At 42.4% G+C, this 17927-nt stretch overlaps 2 protein-coding genes across 3 annotated transcripts in view; both read left to right on the top strand.

The window, feature by feature from the left end:
- LOC112253093 (regulator of G-protein signaling 7) overlaps nucleotides 1-7600 on the top strand; it is a 51772-nt gene extending 44172 nt beyond the window's left edge. Inside the window, exons 12-18 of one of the 2 annotated variants that reach the window (XM_024425006.1) lie at nucleotides 21-82; nucleotides 476-586; nucleotides 832-957; nucleotides 2123-2309; nucleotides 2491-2580; nucleotides 6436-6472; nucleotides 6901-7600. In XM_024425006.1, coding sequence (XP_024280774.1) covers nucleotides 21-82; nucleotides 476-586; nucleotides 832-957; nucleotides 2123-2309; nucleotides 2491-2580; nucleotides 6436-6456 — 597 coding nt within the window. In that variant the 3' untranslated portion in view covers nucleotides 6457-6472; nucleotides 6901-7600. Of the gene's footprint in view, nucleotides 1-20; nucleotides 83-475; nucleotides 587-831; nucleotides 958-2122; nucleotides 2310-2490; nucleotides 2581-3286; nucleotides 3955-6435; nucleotides 6473-6900 lie in introns of those variants that run through there. The other variant, XM_024425005.2, reaches the window with a different exon arrangement.
- A 1627-nt stretch (nucleotides 7601-9227) lies between these two features.
- LOC112253092 (gremlin-2) lies at nucleotides 9228-17710 on the top strand. The gene is made up of 2 exons (XM_024425003.2): nucleotides 9228-9938; nucleotides 16427-17710. The coding sequence occupies exon 2, from the start codon at nucleotides 16428-16430 to the stop codon at nucleotides 16980-16982; it is 555 nt and encodes a 184-aa protein (XP_024280771.1). The 5' UTR covers nucleotides 9228-9938; nucleotide 16427; the 3' UTR covers nucleotides 16983-17710.
- Nucleotides 17711-17927: the final 217 nt, after the last annotated feature.

The raw sequence follows: 17927 nt of genomic DNA, 5'->3' as shown, positions 1-17927 counted from the left end.
GTTTCCCCATGTTGTTCCAGATCAATTATTGGGGAGGGCAATTAGACAGACATCGACTGAAAATGTCCAAAGTGGCTGAGAGGTGAGCGAAGTTCTCCGTCTCTTCATTCCCCCCCCCATTATTCCCTTCATGAACTCTCTAAAACTTAATGTAGCCAGTAATTAAGAGCTTAGACAACCTTGAAAAGTGTTTAGCCCAAACAATACCTGCTGTGTATCATCAGCACTAAGCCTAATTGTCATTTCTTGTGCTGTCATGTAACACTAAACAGAGATTCCCATTCTCAGCTGCCTGGGTTACACACTATTGTGTTAAAGCAAAGATACTGCATAACTTCCTGCTATCTTCAAGGTCAAATACTGTGTAGCATTGATGTTAGTCATATCCTGAGTTCCCCAGGGCGCACGATACATTGTCACATTTTCTGTAGACTCTACCTGCCTGAACTGAAGAGTAAGGTGTCTTTCTTCCCAGTTTGTTGGCCTATACAGAGCAGTATGTGGAATATGACCCCTTCATCACGTCGACCGACCCCTCCAACCCCTGGATCTCAGATGACACCGCAGTATGGGAGCTGGAGGCTAGGTGTGTCTTTTTCAAGTTTATTATTAAATCTCTGTGGTTATTCTGTGTTGATTTACACTGGTAAAAGTAGTAAGTGATACCAGTAAATGATTTGTGAGTTGCTCTGGATCAGACCATCTCCTGAGGGATGTCAGGTAGTAATCAAAGTATTTGTAGCTGTGTAGTGTGGACTGTGTACTGTTAACTGTTCACTGAGGTTTTCCCTCTGTACACTGTGATGTCTGACTGCGAGTGTCTCTCCCTAGTAAGGAGCCAGGTCAGCAGAGGGTGAAGAGGTGGGCGTTCGGCATCAACGAGGTTCTCAAGGATCAGGTGGGGAGGGAGCAGTTCCTCAAGTTCCTGGAGTCTGAGTTCAGCTCAGAGAACCTGAGGTAGGGGATACAGTACACACACACACACACACACGCACACACATTTAACGCACATATACCCCACTATGCACGCTCTCACTTCTTTTCTCTCCCACACAATCACAGCCTATCCTTGCACTTCATTCACGCTTCCTGTACTTCCTCGTCTGGTACTTGTCTGAACTGTTTTGCTCAGAGCTAATCTTCAGGTCAATCTGGTAATGTAACTAAGTGAGTGTTGTTATTATCTAACAAAGTCAGAGGTGGAATTTAACACCTAATTGGTCACATTAATTACCCTAAAATTAGATGTGATGTTATCACCATTAGAGGACATAACTGAGCACTGAATTTATATTTCAGACAAATATTTTCAGACAAAATCTTTGCAGTACATATCCAGAAATTCCATAAGAAACCATGTTGGGAAAACGGCTTATCCTGGACAAGACATGCACAAGCATTCAAATGTACAATATGTTGCTTGTCCTATATTAGCCTAAATAGTGATAGAGAAAGACAAAAATAGAAGGGTTCAAGCGATCATGTTTATAGTTAAAGGGAAAATCCACTCAAAATTATATTTTGGTATTTTGTAATTAGTCCACTGTTGATACAGTCCCAAAATGTTTTGCATGTCTATCAAGGCACAAGGCGAGACCCAGATGCAGACACAGGAGGCAGACGGTTGGAGTCTTACAATGCTTATTAATCCAAAAAGGGGTAGGCAAGAGAATGGTTGTGTACAGGCAAAAGGTCAAAACCAGTTCAGAGTCCAATAGGTACCGAAGGGCAGGCAGATTCAAGGTCAGGGCAGGCAGGATGATCAGGCAGGGGGGAAAGTAGTCCAGAGTCAGGCAGTGGTCAAAACCAGGAAGACTAGCAAAAGATAATAGAAAAGGAGTACGGGGAAAAACACGCTTGGTTGACTTGACTAAAAATACAAGATGAACTGGCACAGAGAGATAGGAAACACAGGGATAAATACACTGGGGAAAATAGGCGACACCTGGAGGGGGTGGAGACAATCACAGAACAGGTGAAACAGATCAGGGCGTGACAATGTCAGCAGTCAAGTTTTCAAGATATTGGACTTTCAAGAAGCAAAGTGTCACCGGCCTCATCATGATGATGATGATGCCAAACACAACTGTGTTATTCCCTGCCCCCATGTTGTGTCTTGCAGGTTCTGGCTAGCGGTCCAGGAGGTAAAGAAGAGGCCCATCCGGGAGGTCCCAACCCGGGTTCAGGAGATCTGGCAGGAGTTCCTGGCCTCTGGAGCTCCCAGTGCCATCAATGTTGACTCAAAGAGCTATGACAAGACCACCCAGAACGTCAAGGACCCTGGACGCTATGCCTTTGAGGACGCACAGGTAACACTGTAGTAATATGTTAGTGAAATGTAGGGTAATTATAGGCAGGTTACTGACTTATGCCTGTCGTGTGTTTGGGATATCAGCTGGATAAGCTACTGTACTGTTGAGTACATTTGTCTCCACAGACAGTTACAACGGGACTATCACTGTGGTTGAACCATTTCCTTGTGGTTGACAGGATCACATCTTCAAGCTGATGAAGAGTGACTCCTACAGCCGCTTCATCCGTTCCAGTGCCTATCAGGAGCTGCTACAGGCCAAGAAAAAGGTAAGGTCTTCAAAGAATAAACATGGCTGTGTACACTACTGTTTTCTCACCTGCCCTGCCTAGGACCTGGAACAATGACATTGGTGCCTCCAGCAGTGAAGGAATAACTATTGTAGCAGCATTTTCACATGCAAAGAAAATGCCTCATAAGGTGTCTGACCTGTAACAATGGTTGTGATAATGGGGTAATTAAGCAATAAGGCCTGAGGGGGTGTGGTATATGTCCAATATACCACGGCTAAGGGCTGTTCTTACGCACGACACAAAGCGGAGTGCCTGGATACACTCCTTTGCCGTGGTATATTGGCCATATAACACAAACCTTCGAGGTGCCTTATTGCTATTATAAACTGGTTACCAACGTAATTAGAGCAGTTAAAGTAAATGTTTTGTCTTACCCTTGGTATACGGTCTGATATACCAGGGCTGTCAGCCAATCAGCATTCAGGGATCGAACCACCCAGTTTATAATTAAAATGATAGTTCATTCATGATTTTCTATGATTTGGCTTATGTTTTGTGTTATGTCACATATCACTGTATAATTCTCATCATAATCACATCAGCATATCCTTATCTTTGCTATTATTTTTCAAAGGGCCTCTCCTCACAGTTCAGTTTGTTTCCCATTACTTCACTTTTTGGTTTCAGCTCTGTCCTTCTTTTCTGGCTTTCCCTTTCTTTTTCGTCTTTTGTTGTTGTTAAGTATGGAGGCATTCAGGACCGCAGAACTTCATTTGAGAAATTCACTCGAAATGTGGTAAGAGGACATGGATTTTTCTGGTTGACCAACGGGCCTGTTCAGATAAAGCGTATCCACTGCTTTATCACTCTCTCCTTCCCTCCGTCACCTCCCCTGGACACGGGCATGGTGGCGTTTCATGACCATCTTTTTCAGGGCCTTGTCAACATGTACTGTGCCTCTCCTTTCCTTCCCTTTTGACTTGTATGTTGCAGTTATAGCACCAAGTAAAGCTTTTCTAAGAGTTTTGTTAAAGGAATTATTGTGTTTCATTTGAGAAATTAGCCTATACAGTGTCTTCAGAAAGTATTCATACCCCTTGAATTGCTGCAAACAGGATGCATGTTTTGGAATATTTTTATTCTGTTCTGTCAATTAGGTAAGTATTGTAGATAACTGGCGATGGATCAGCAACATTGTAGTTTTCTCCTATCGCAGCCATTAAACTCTGTAACTGTTTTAAAGTCACCATTGGTGAAATCCCTGAGTAGTTTCCTTTCTCTCCGGCAACTGAGTTAGGAAGGACGCCTGTATCTTTACAGTGACTGGGTGTCTTGAGACACCATTAATAACTTCACCATGCTCAAAGGGATATTCAATGTCTGCTTTTTTTATTTGTTTTACCCATCTACCAATAGGTGCCCTTTTCCGAGAGGCATTGAAAAACCTCCCTGGTCTTTGTGGTTGAATCTGTGTTTGAATTTCACTGCTCGACTGAGGGAGCTTACAGATAATTGTATGTGTACGGAACAGAGATGAGGTAGTCATTCAAAAATCATGTTAAACACTATTACTGCACACAGAGTGAGTCAATGCAACTTATTATATGACTTGTTAAGGACATTTTTACTCCAGAATTTATTTAGGCTTGCCAAATGCTGTAACACAACAAAATGTGGAAAAAGTCAATGGGTGTGAATACTTTATGAATGGCACTGTATATTTCATGATTAACTGATTAATCAGACGTTAATTATTAAAAAACATATTTATTCAACAATGGTAGTTAGACATTCATCATTCCATTTCAAGACTAAATGCAATAGGAGCATAAGTATATCTGGATATGACCTATACATATTGGTTTATTATTCTTGTGAAATCATGTTTTTGTGTAGTTTGATACACAATGTTGCATTTGTTAACTACTCTGAAATTTAAGGCTGGATTTAATCCGTATAGCAGAAGATCCGCGGTAAAATGTAGGTAATTTCCTTGAGCCCATATACAGTTGAAGTCGGAAGTTTACATACACCTCAGCCAAATACATTTAAACTCAGTTTTTCACAATTCCTAACATTTAATCATTGTACAAATTCCCTGTTTTAGGTCAGTTAGGCTCACCACTTGATTTTAAGAATGTGAAATGTCAGAATAATAGTAGTAGAGAGAATTATTTCAGCTTTTATTTCGTTCATCACATTCCCAGTGGGTCAGAAGTTTACATCCACTCAATTAGTATTTGGTAGCATTACCTTTAAATGGTTTAACTTGGGTCAAACGTTTCGGGTAGCCTTCCACAAGCTTCCCACAATAAGTTGGGTGAATTTTGACCCATTTCTCCTGACAGAACTGGTGTAACTGAGTCAGGTTTGTAGGCCTCCTTGCTCGCACACGCTTTTTCAGTTCTGCCCACAAATTTTCTATAGGATTGAGGTCAGGGCTTTGTGATGGCCACTCCAATACCTTGACTTTGTTGTCCTTAAGCCATTTTGCCACAACTTTGGAAGTATGCTTGTGGTCATTGTCCATTTGGAAGACCTATTTGCGACCAAGCTTTAACTTCCTGACTGAGGTCTTGAGATGTTGCTTCAATATATTCACATAATTTCCCACCCTCATGATGCCATCTATTTTGTGAAGTGCACCAGTCCCTCCTGCAGCAATGCACCCCCACAACATGATGCTACCACCCCCGTGCTTCACGGTTGGGATGGTGTTCCTCGGCTTGCAACACTCCCCCTTTTTTTCTCCAAACATAACGATGGTCATTATGGCCAAACAGTTCTATTTTGTTTCATCAGACCAGAGGACATTTATCCAAAAAGTACGATATTTCTCCCCATGTGCAGTTGCAAACCTGGCTTTGGCTTTTTTATAGCGGTTTTGGAGCAGTGGCTTCTTCCTTGCTGAGCGGCCTTTCATGTTATCTCAATATAGGACTCGTTTTACTCTGAATAAAGATACTTTTGTACCTGTTTCCTCAGCGTCTTCACAAGGTCCTTTGTTGTTGTTCGGGGATTGATTTGCACTTTTCGCACCAAAGTACGCTCATCTCTAGGAGACAGAAGGCGTCTCCTTCCTGGGCGGTATGACGACTGCGTGGGCTCATGGTGTTCATACTTGCGTACTATTGTCTGTACAGATGAATGTGGTACCTTCAGGCATTTGGAAATTGCTCCCAAGGATAAACCAGACTTGTGGAGGTCTGCAATGTATTTTTTCTGAGGTCTTGTCTGATTTATTTTGATTTTCCATGATGTCAAGCAAAGAGGCACTGAGTTTGAAGGTAGGCCTTGAAATACATCCACAGGTACAGGTCTCCAATTGACTCAAATGATGTCAGTTAGCCTATCATAAGCTTCTAAAGCCTTGACATCATTTTCTGGAATTGTCCAAGCTGTTTAAAGGCATTGTCAACTTAGTGTATGTAAACTTCTGACCCTCTGGAATTGTGATACAGTGAATTATATGTGAAATAATATGTAAATAATTGTTGGGAAAATTACTTGTGTCATGTACAAAGTAGATGACCTCACCGACTTGCCAAAACTATAGTTTGTTAACAAGAAATTTGTGGAGTGGTTGAAAAACGAGTTTTAATGACTCCAACCTAAGTGTATGTTAACTTCCGACTTCAGCTGTATGCAGCGTTTACTGTGAACACAGTCTCTGCGAACGTGGGAACATTGCCTTTAAATTTTTGTCAAGCTATAACGTGGATCTTTTGTGATGCTTCTGCAATGCAGATTGAATCCAGCCTTTAGAGGAGTCAGCTGAGCTGTTAGAGGACAGAGGCATGTGACCTCTCCTGCATGTCTCACATTTTGGTCCCTGAAACCAACCTGCCAAAATGTCCTACCTCATTCTGTGTTCTCTCCTTGTCCCCACAGAAAAGTAAGAACTTGTTTTGAAGGATTTTACATCCAGGTAATAATTCCAAAACTCAGTGCAGAGTGTGACAGTAAATTGCATGTGGTTGCTCATCTCACTGACTTTCATCCTCTCTGTGTTCTCCCTCACATTTTTGCATGGAGACAGCTCTTTTGACAGCTCTTGATGTAAACTGTATTCAATGAATGAACTTTACTCAGATGAAGGAACCTACAGCATGTCTGACATACGGTATAACACAATAACACAGTATGATGCAAAATCATGTTGTACACTTGATGCCCATAGGATGTCAGTATAATCCAGACATTACACACTTTCATATTCCGACCAGGTAGAACTCTCACTCTGCACAGACATTTCCACACGCTAGATTACAGGAGGATATTAGAGTGGATCTTAGATTACAGTAGACAATTGATCTTATTCTCCTTTTTCTTTCTCCATCCCTCTTCTTCTCCCAGGGGAAATCCCTTACATCAAAGAGGCTGACCAACCTTGTGCCATCATGCTAAAATACAGCCACTCTGCAATATAGAGGACCATTTCTACGTCATTTCTACGTCATTTCTACATCATCGCCGTCTGCTTTCCACTCAGACGATGAGCAGGGCAGTACATCAGATGTTGCATGTCCAAGGAGAAGGCTTGTTATTTCTTTTACTTGATCTATATCTACTATTGGCGAGGACATTCATTTTGGGGCAGGTAGGCATTTTAGGACAGACATTGAGACCGGATAATGCCTTTACAGAAAGTCAGTGTCCAGTTACTTCCACCATATCTGATGGACACGCGTGTTCCTCTCCAGCTGAGCTAATGATGTCAGAAATTTAAAAAATTAAGAAACGACAGCTTAACAGTAAAATCTAATAACAAAAATATTATTACTATACAGTTCACGATCTGTAATCACACCTACTTTTGTCACGCTAAGGGAAATGTTGTGCAGTATGCATATATATAAATGATTATGTTTATTTTGCATTGCTTTTATTGCACTACAGTAATTGGCACAGTTTTCATTACATGTGTAAAGTCTCATTCAAGCTGCTGTCTGTTGTCTTCTGTAGAACGCACTTCTTTGTTACTCTCTCCTGCATTTATTTTTATACCATATTTAAAGACACTTAAAAATGTATTAAAGTTGTCCCTTTATCTGTTTTTACTGTCCTGGTAATGAATCAATACATTTTGTAATGACTAGCAAGGAGTAGATGAACATACTGATCTGGAGTCATTGTTATGATTATTCTCACTGATCTGTCTGCTAAGGGCACAGACTGTCATCTGCAGTTTAGGTGTTGCCACTAGATGGTGGTAGATTTAACAGAGCATAACATACAGTAGTTTTGGGTGTCCGTTAGATTAGAACTGGTCTTCGCTTATTTGACTATAATTTAAGGGAATAAGTTGTACATTTGCAAAAAAAGAATGCTTTGTTTGTTGATTTTGTTCAAATGTGTTATTTGTTAGCAATTTAGACATTTTATTATACTGTACAAAATATGCTACCACAAAAAGTAAGGGCTCTATTCAATCCGTATCGAGGAAGTTCAGCGTTAGTGTGATGGACATTTAAAGGCAATTTTCCCGCTTTAGCAGAGACTGCATTCACCGTAAACGCTGCGTATGTCTGCTCAATCAGAAATGACCTTTACATTTCTAGAGCCCTGTGGGCTCGATTCAATCAGAAATGACCTTTACATTTCTAGAGCCCTGTGGGCTCGATTCAATCAGAAATTACCTTTACATTTCTAGAGCCCTGTGGGCTCGATTCAATCAGAAATTACCTTTACATTTCTAGAGCCCTGTGGGCTCGATTCAATCAGAAATTACCTTTACATTTCTAGAGCCCTGTGGGCTCGATTCAATCAGAAATTACCTTTACATTTCTAGAGCCCTGTGGGCTCGATTCAATCAGAAATGACCTTTACATTAGATTCAATCAGAAATGACCTTTACATTAGATTCAATCAGAAATTACCTTTACATTTCTAGAGCCCTGTGGGCTCGATTCAATCAGAAATGACCTTTACATTAGATTCAATCAGTAGCGCTGAAGATCTGCTTTATAGCGCGATTGAAATTGAAAGGTCATTTCCGATTGAGCCGACATATGCAGCATTTACCGTGAATGCAATTTCCGCGAAAGGCAGGAACATTGCCTATGTCGCACTATATCGCACCAGAGCGTGGGTGTTCTGCCCTACGAAGTGAATTGAGCCCTAAGGCTTAATGGCTAATATCACTAACAGAGTTTTACAAAACATAACCTTGTCAGTTCAGGTCAGTCAGTATATTAAAGCCATGAGAAACCACGACTTAAGATATTAGTCATAGTATGGACAAAGACTGAGGCTTGAATTCAGCTGCTATAGTTTCCTGCTATTCTCTACTGGTAGGATCAGATGGTAATTGTTTAGACAGTGAAGTTTTTTTTGCGGATGTTTCAGATCTTTGACGGTGAATGACAGCCAGTGTTTTTTGTCTCAGTTCCAGTTCCCAGTACATCATTGTCTTTCTTCTTTATACCTAAACCAAAATAATGGGAATGGCAATTTCAAAGGGTTCTGTTGACATGTGAGTAGGCAGGAGTAAGAATGATTTATGGATTATGTGATTTCACACACCCATGTTTGGGAAAAAGGAACAATGTGTTGTGGTCTTATGAGAGTCTCAGAGAGAGCTGAGATGGATGTGTCAGATAAAAGTTTCCTTGAACCGGTCTTTGTTTCTTTGGTGGTGTGTGTTGAAGGCTTTCAGTGGTACTGGAACACCTAATCATTGAACTCACCTCATGGCCAAGGGAGAAGAAAGGTGGATAGGTGGAAAGAGAGAGTGAGAGAGAGAGATATTAGTATGAAAGTGAAGGAGAGACAGGGAAAGTGAGGGAGGAAATTGCGTGAAGGGGGCGATAGTGGGAGAGCAAGATGGATTTGGTTTCAGAGTACGAGAGGGAGTGATAGAGTGAAGAAGGGAAGAGGGAATGAGCAAGACTGACAGGGGATTCCAAGAGTGGAGAGTCAGCAGTGAGTATGTTTGTGGAAACAGGAGGGAGGATAAGTATGCAGAGAAACAGAGAGGGTATGGGAGAGAGGTGAGGCTTGGTTTGATTCATGTTGTGGTCAGAGCCAATAGAAAGCCCCCATCTATGTCTAGGGGGAAGCAGAAGTGCGACTCCAAACCCAGCTGGAAACACACAGAGACACCGAACTAGAATACTGAGACACAGAAACCCAATGGCATAGAAAGACAGATTACAAAGAGAGGAGAAAAAGATATATAAATATTTTGAGATAAATATGGATTATTAATAAACTCAAAGATACAGACTCAGTGGAGAGAAACAGGACCACAGACCTTGGGACACTCAGCTGAAAGTACCCCTGCTGTTCCAATGGAAACCAACACCAGGATTCCCTCTACAGGACCAGTAAGGGTGGACAGCTACCCCTAACTGAGACAGGATCACCCCACTGTCCTGGGACACTGGCAAGAGGTACAGTCACTGTCTTCCTCCTTCTGTTCATACAGTAGTCTTGGTGGCTGGTCAGTTATTCAGGCTGGAGAGCAACAGATATAGAGGGTGAGATTCAATCACAGGAAGAATTTTCCTGAATGTTTATGGAAGTGAGTGCTTTCAGTGAGTGCTTTCAGTGAGTTAATGGGTGTGTGGGTGATTGTTGATTTGGCTAATGAATGAAAGACTTAGTGATACATTATTTGGCGTGTGTAGGTGTGGGAGAAGCTATAGGATTAAGGTAAGAATGTAACTTTGTGTCACAGTGTAAATCCATCAGTGTGTAAGAGAGACTGTTGCCTTGTTTATACCTGGTGCTAACATGGGTCATTTGTCCTGATCTTGTCTAAATTCTGATTCCAGAAATGTGTCTACACATGGTATTAAAATGTGTGTTATCCGTCCACCGTGTCTGCATTGTGACCAGATTTCCTGGTCCCTTCCTTTACGCATATTTCACAGATAATCTTTCAAAATAATATGTATTTATTTATTGTAAGATACATATTGATGTAGTCAGTCAATAGTGCCACCTGTCAATGCTTTCAGAGAGTAGAATAATAATGATTTAAATGGTTTCTCTGTCCAGATCTGTCTACACTTGTAAGATATCCAGACACCATGCATGTCTGACTACCTCTGGAGGTGGACAGGATGATCTGATCACAATCAGATCACAATGTGTCTTTTGATTGTCTACACCTGTCTAATAATGTGGGCACAATCAGAATGTGGAAAATATCAGGAGTAATTATGCAAGTTAGAAGCAGGTATTAACGGGACTTGTGAATATGTGAGAGACAGATGAATTACATGTGTGGGTGAGAGTTTGCGTGTGTAAGCGTTGTGTGAGTAGTGAGCTTGGCTTCTGATCCGATTCACCGCTCCGGTGACGGCTCCACCTTGGACTGATAGCTCTGATTCCAAAGAGGATTTAGACAGGACACATCTTTGTCCTAATATAAACCCTTTGATATAAACCCTTCCCCACACTCTATTATTTCCAGTTTAATCCAAAGAGCTTTTTGTTAATTAATATTAGATTTAAATTTCCGAACACTGTATGTTTGTAATACTGGAACAATGCATTTAGCATGCTATTCACCTGCTATTCGTTCAGGGTGGAAATCTAAGAAATGAAGGTGTGTCTACAGATTAACCATATTTTATATTTCATTCCTTCATAATTCCACCGCCTTTACAAGCAAAGGAAACTATGATTGACGTCGAGCGAACCTGCCAGTTCCAAGTGGAAAAAGCATTTAATTTGCGATTGAAATAACAACATTCTCGTTGCACTGGAATTTATAAGTGTTTAAGAGCTATTGTTAAGAGCTAAATGAGTATGAGTACACCCAAGCTGTAGGTTTCTTTTAGACCTGAATCTGGCGAGTAGATTTTTTGAATTTCTCATTTTTATTATACAATTTGTATCATATTAAATATTAGCCATTATCGGGAGCCACCATCAGTAATACCCACATACATTTATAGCTGTCACTTTAGTGTTTGTTTTCTTCAATTTGTAGTTTACATTTTGCATCCTTCCATTCCGTTGACTTTTCTCTTCTCTGTCATGTCCAAGTTGTTCCTGAGGGTCGCTATTAGTGCATAATGTTAGGATGACGTTGTGCAGTAATTTGGAACATGTAGCCTTTTTGAATTATAATAGAACTCAGACCACACCTACTGTAGCAGGTTCAACCTGGAGCCTGACGCACAGTTCACAACGACTGGACGGTTGATATACAGTTCCATGATTAGTGAGGATTAGGGTAGATTTATAGGATTATTGTTCAACCCCTATTGTGGGGTCAGGTGCTTTTGGAAGATGGGCAGGGACTCTGCTGTCCTAGCTTAACCGGGAAGCTAGTTCCACCATTGAGGTACCAGGACAGAGAAGAGCTTGGACTGGGCTGAGCGGAAGCTGCCCTCCCATAGGGTTGGGAGGGCCAAGAGACCAGAGGTGGCAGAAATACTGTGCACCTAATTAAATATACACAGTATTTAAAGGAATGGCTTGCGATAAATGTAATGAAAACCCTATTGAATGAAAACTCCGAGAAAATGTGTTGGCAAGCACTTGGGAGTGTTTTCAGCGGTTGAATTACATTTATCCAGCGAGCGCAAGGGTACAACGCCTGCAAAACCCGTTACTCAACTTCATAAGGTAATACCAGCTGGTGAGAAGTGGGTAGGAAAGGCGTGCGTAAGAAAGGCGTAATTTCCTAAATTAGAATCGGGTCCTATATGAGCCATGTTACAATTCCCACCATGTGAGTTAACCCTATTGGTGCGATGTGTAGGGAGTTAGTCTTTCAGGCCAGCAAGCCGGGTTTACTTCCCTGCCTGGTCATTCTCTACAATATGTTGCTCTCACTCTGTGTGTCTACTGTTAAGTGCGGGGTAAATATCTCTACTAATACCGAGGGGGATGGAGAGCAAAGTGCCTCTCCTAACTGCTGGAGACTTGGAGACCAGTAGAGCATCTCTCAGCTGGCAGTAATTATGAAAATGGATTGTGGTGACAAATGGCTGTCCAAACAGCTCAGGGGCATGTTGGCGTTGAACACATTCAACCCAAGCTCCTCAAAATGCACATTTTCACAGTTAATGAGCCAGAAGAGGCCAGTTTGGGGAAATGCAAGCCACACATGGAGATAATGAAGTCTAATGTAATTGCCTTCATGTAAAAACACAGAGTTTTGTTTTCTGTGTGTGAGCTTTGGCCTGTTGAATTGAAAACAATAATTGACGTCAGTTATCCTGTTCTTGTCATTGCTAACACTTTATCTCAGGGCCCATGTGGGAGGTACTGCTTTGAGCTTATTGACTGAATAATTAGCAGATTGCATTATTGAAGAACCCTTGACCTAAAATGGTTGATCTGCTACGATAGAGGCGCTGGTACTTTGGTGCAGACGGAAAGTTCATCCAAGTGTAGCCGCCCACTGCGGTCAGTAAAGCTCAAGTTGCCATTGGCAATTCTTACTCTGGGAGATGGCTATCCCAGTTCTGTTTTTGGAGTCCATTATTTGTAGACCTGAGGTCTGAGACGGTTCATTCAAGCGTATAGAGCCTGGTATTTGTGGTTGTGATATAACATGCAGTGGCCCTGTAAGTGGACAGATAGCATGGTCCAGTTCAGCTCTGTCTCACCGATAATACAAAAACCACAGTCTCCCTCCGGCTCAGACTCCATGATGATTGGTGAGAGAGAGAGTCAGGGGGGTGGATGAGGGGGGCTGCAAGCAGTAAAGTCAGGGCTAAAGAGTTTGTTTTGTTTTCCAACAGTCTCTCTGTACACTATCATTATCCCCCCACTTCCCCACCCAACCTCCAAACCGCAATTTGTCTTGCTGTGAGATTGATGACGATAGCTGGCAGGGTCGTCTGTATCATACTTAGGCAAAGTTTGGAAGTGGAGAAGGACTGAAGCACTGACTGTATAACATATCTGTCATCTGCTGTGTACACAGTCAGGATATCCCTCCAACCCCTAGGGCCTTTAAGCTCACCAGACCTGGGCTAGTCTTCTTAACTAATGAAGAGGAAATAGAGAGGAAAAACTTTGCAGGAAGCCCACTGTGTTGGATTGAGTTCATCCATTCTGATCAGTAGTCACTGGATGTTTTTAGGGACAAAAGCATTTGTTTAACTGGTGAGTAGATCATTGAATGATGGAGGAGGGTCATGACATTGAGATGCAGTGGGGACAGAAGGAAACATCATCATTACATTTGACCCTGTGTGGTCAAGTGTGTGTGTGTGTGTGTGTGTGTGTGTGTGTGTGTGTGTAAGAGATGTGTCCTTATGATAGAGTTGAGCCAGACTTAGTCGTGCGTAACTTGAACTTTCACAGAAATCTCCTACTGACATCAATGCATGAATTATTTAAACATTCTTATCACACATCAGTTGCTCTGGAAGACACTGAAGAGGTGAAGTTTAACTCCCCCTTGTCCTTCTCATGACCACCATCATCCACCATCCATTCAGTCCTCTTCTCTAAACCCTCCACCATCCTCATAGTTCCTGGGTATACCAGTACCTAGCCCTCCACCATCCTCATGGTTCCTGGGTATACCAGTACCTAGCCCTCCACCATCCTCATGGTTCCTGGGTATACCAGTACCTAGCCCTCCACCATCCTCATGGTTCCTGGGTATACCAGTACCTAGCCCTCCACCATCCTCATGGTTCCTGGGTATACCAGTACCTAGCCCTCCACCATCCTCATGGTTCCTGGGTATACCAGTACCTAGCCCTCCACCATCCTCATGGTTCCTGGGTATACCAGTACCTAGCCCTCCACCATCCTCATGGTTCCTGGGTATACCAGTACCTAGCCCTCCACCATCCTCATGGTTCCTGGGTATACCAGTACCTAGCCCTCCACCATCCTCATGGTTCCTGGGTATACCAGTACCTAGCCCTCCACCATCCTCATGGTTCCTGGGTATACCGTAGCACGCGCTCCAGCAGGTGTATCTCACTGATCATCCCTAAAGCCAACACCTCATTTGGCCGCCTTTCATTTCAGTTCTCTGCTGCCTGTGACTGGAACGAATTGCAAAAATCGCTGAAGTTGGAGACTTATCTCCCTCGCCAACTTCAAACATCTGCTATCTGAGCAGCTAACCGATCGCTGCAGCTGTACATAGTCTATCGGTAAATAGCCCACCCATTTTTACCTACCTCATCCCCATACTGTTTTTATTTATTTACTTTTCTGCTCTTTTGCACACCAATATCTCTACCTGTACATGACCATCTGATCATTTATCACTCCAGTGTTAATCTGCAAAATTGTAATTATTCGCCTACCTCCTCATGCCTTTTGCACACAATGTATATAGACTCCCCTTTTTTTTCTACTGTGTTATTGACTTGTTAATTGTTTACTCCATGTGTAACTCTGTGTTGTCTGTTCACAATGCTATGCTTTATCTTGGCCAGGTCACAGTTGCAAATGAGAACTTGTTCTCAACTAGCCTACCTGGTTAAATAAAGGTGAAATAAAAATAAAATAAAAAATACCAGTACCTAGCCCTCCACCATCCTCATGGTTCCTGGGTATACCAGTACCTAGCCCTCCACCATCCTCATGGTTCCTGGGTATACCAGTACCCAGCTCTCCACCATCCTCATGGTTCCTGGGTATACCAGTACCTAGCTCTCCACCATCCTCATGGTTCCTGGCTCAACTGTTCTATACTTCATTACCTTCTGGTCATAGACACAGCTGCCCAATAGATTACTGTGAACATTGGGACAGTTTCATTGAGACAGAGAGGTTACCAGGGCAGAGCGCCATGACCCAGGGTCAAGAGCAGAAACTAAACAGAGACAGAAACCCAAAGTAGATCATGATAAAGTCATTGTCCCACGTCCAATTGTGTTGTCCCACGTCCAGGAAATGGAGAAGGGATGCACAGTTTGCACAGCAAAGAAGTCTTTCAGGGAATTGGAGCAGCCAATGGCTTTGGAGGGCTTTTGGTCCGCATTCAGAATTCTTACTTTATACTGTATATGCAATTCAAGAACAACATCTGTTGCAAAGATTTTTGAGTGACTGACAAATTGTACTGGCATTAATACAGATACATACCAGTAATTTTCTTTCCCAACAAAGGTATTCAACTTAAATCATACTTCCTTTTTCCAGTAAAAATCAGAAAGACAAATTCTAAATAACTTTTTTTAGGATTACATTGTGAATTGTATGTGTGTGTGAGCGTTTAGGCATGTGTTTATGTGTGTTTATGGAGAGTTTCATCTCGGTCTCACATCTGCCAGTCGGCAGTGTGGAGAGAGACACAGACAGAGCAGTTTATAGTGCTCATAGGGCTTAGGGCTTGGTCACAGAGTGGGAATGGAGACCCACAGGGTACTCTTCTCCTCCCCTAATAACATTCAGATGGGCCTGCTAATGCATGTTTACATATCTGCGGCATAGTTCATGACTAGAGTAAGCAAAGCCCTAATTATTTTACCCGGCGACGAGACCAATAAAATCAACTTCCTTTTCTCGTTATGGGTGTTTAAGGGTTTCCTTTGATGGCAAGACATGTTTATTTTTGGAAGAGTTCTGTAGCTGAGAAGAAAGCAAATAGAAGTATTGACACAGACGTTGACAAGATGATCGATTGATTAACTCAATGATGCCTTAAAGGGCAGAGTGAAGAGGAGGGGGAAGTTCAATGTGACATGTGAACATTCACACACATACATAGGCTAAACACCAAAGCATACACACACAGACGGAATGCTGTTACACTGGAATAACTTCAGGATTGAGACATACCCAGTAGATTGAGACATACCCAGTAGATTGAGACATACCCAGTAGACTCAACCTCACTTAAACCAATACATTCTAGTCACAGTATAGGCACTGTTTATGTAGAAGGCTCAATCTTAGTTTTGTAGCACTGACACTAACCTTTCTGTCTAATTTTTCCCAGAATGTTTTGGAGAATCACTCTCCCGGTCCTACTGGCTGGGGTGCTCTGCGTTGCCACAGACACCAGGAAGCCCCGCCCCCAGGGCTCCATCCCCTCACTTTTCAAGACCAAAGGCAACCTGTCGGAGCGTCAGCGCCTGTTGCCGCGGAAACCCGAAGTCCTTTCGTCAAGTCGGGAGGCCCTGGTGGTCACGGAGCGCCGGTACCTCCGGCGTGACTGGTGCAAGACGCAACCCCTCCGCCAGACAGTGAGCGAGGAGGGCTGTCGGAGTCGTACGGTGGTCAACCGCTTCTGCTATGGCCAGTGTAACTCCTTCTACATCCCCCGCCACATGAGCCCTAGCTCAAATCGAGGCCTGGTGTCCGGCCGGAAGAACCACAACAAGGCCCAAGAGCCCTTCCAGTCCTGTTCCTTCTGCAGGCCGCACCGCATCACCCAGCTCACTGTGCAGCTGGACTGTCCAGGGCTGCAACCAGCCTTCCGCCATCGCAAGGTGCAGCGTGTCAAACAGTGTCGCTGTATGTCAGTGGATGTGAGTGGTAACGGAAAACTGTGAAGAATTCTTTGGAACCAGACCATGACAGTCACCATGGACACTAATGTGACTGTGATAGTGAACGTTAACATGAATACAGTAGACATGACAGGGGACAAGCTAGTAGTACCTCTCCCCTATATTGGACTATGCTGCATTATCACTTTGTACACAGGTCTACTGGTCACACAAAATGAACCCTACAGGTACTGGTAGTACAGAGTGGCCCATCTATTAGCCCTTTGACTATATGGACAGCTATGGTAAAAACTACAAATTGCAGACATAAATGGATGCATTGCACAACACCAACTGAAGCACAGACATGTTTCAGTTCAACACAGTCAGTCATATTAAACAACTGGGTCCTTGGACATTTGGAACATATAAAATCATAAGCACAGCACCAAGTTCTAGACTGAAAGTGGAGCTCTTAAGCTGCCTATGGCATGCTGTGGACTGGGCTTACCTGGGGGAACTGTCCAGGCAATAGGGCTTCAGAAAAAGAACCTAGTCTGTCTAAGTATCTGCCTGTGGATTTAAGAGCCACCTGTGAAATAATTGACACAAATATCAAGCTAGCCAGTAAAGAAATTATATTACTATTTTATGTATAACTGTTGTACTATAAATATATATGTATATGTCAAAGGATAAGTAGCTATAAATATATATAAAATCTATTTCATGTGAAACATCTGTGTGGTCTGAATGCAAATGTTGTGGCAATAAAGGATATAGTTGACTAATGATGTTTGAGAAGATTAGGCTCAACAACTATTCAGATAAAGACTTTCAGGATGATTCATCTTCAATAAATAGTATTTTATCAGGAACAAAGGCGTTATCGCAAATGGGGACACAGTCACCAACAGCTCTACAAGGCTCATACAGAACATAGAACAGGAAAACAATTCAAACATACAAATCATACAGGATATGTCACATACAGATTGCATATAGTTT

The sequence above is a fragment of the Oncorhynchus tshawytscha genome, linkage group LG06 (assembly GCF_018296145.1).
Source record: "Oncorhynchus tshawytscha isolate Ot180627B linkage group LG06, Otsh_v2.0, whole genome shotgun sequence".
NCBI lineage: Eukaryota > Metazoa > Chordata > Actinopteri > Salmoniformes > Salmonidae > Oncorhynchus > Oncorhynchus tshawytscha.
The sequence above is the reverse complement of the archived record's forward strand: the minus strand, read 5'-3'. Positions and strand labels throughout refer to the sequence as shown.

Bases quoted from the DNA above. Each gene is read 5' to 3' on its own strand.
- LOC112253092 (XM_024425003.2), top strand. From the start codon at position 16,428: ATGTTTTGGAGAATCACTCTCCCGGTCCTACTGGCTGGGGTGCTCTGC.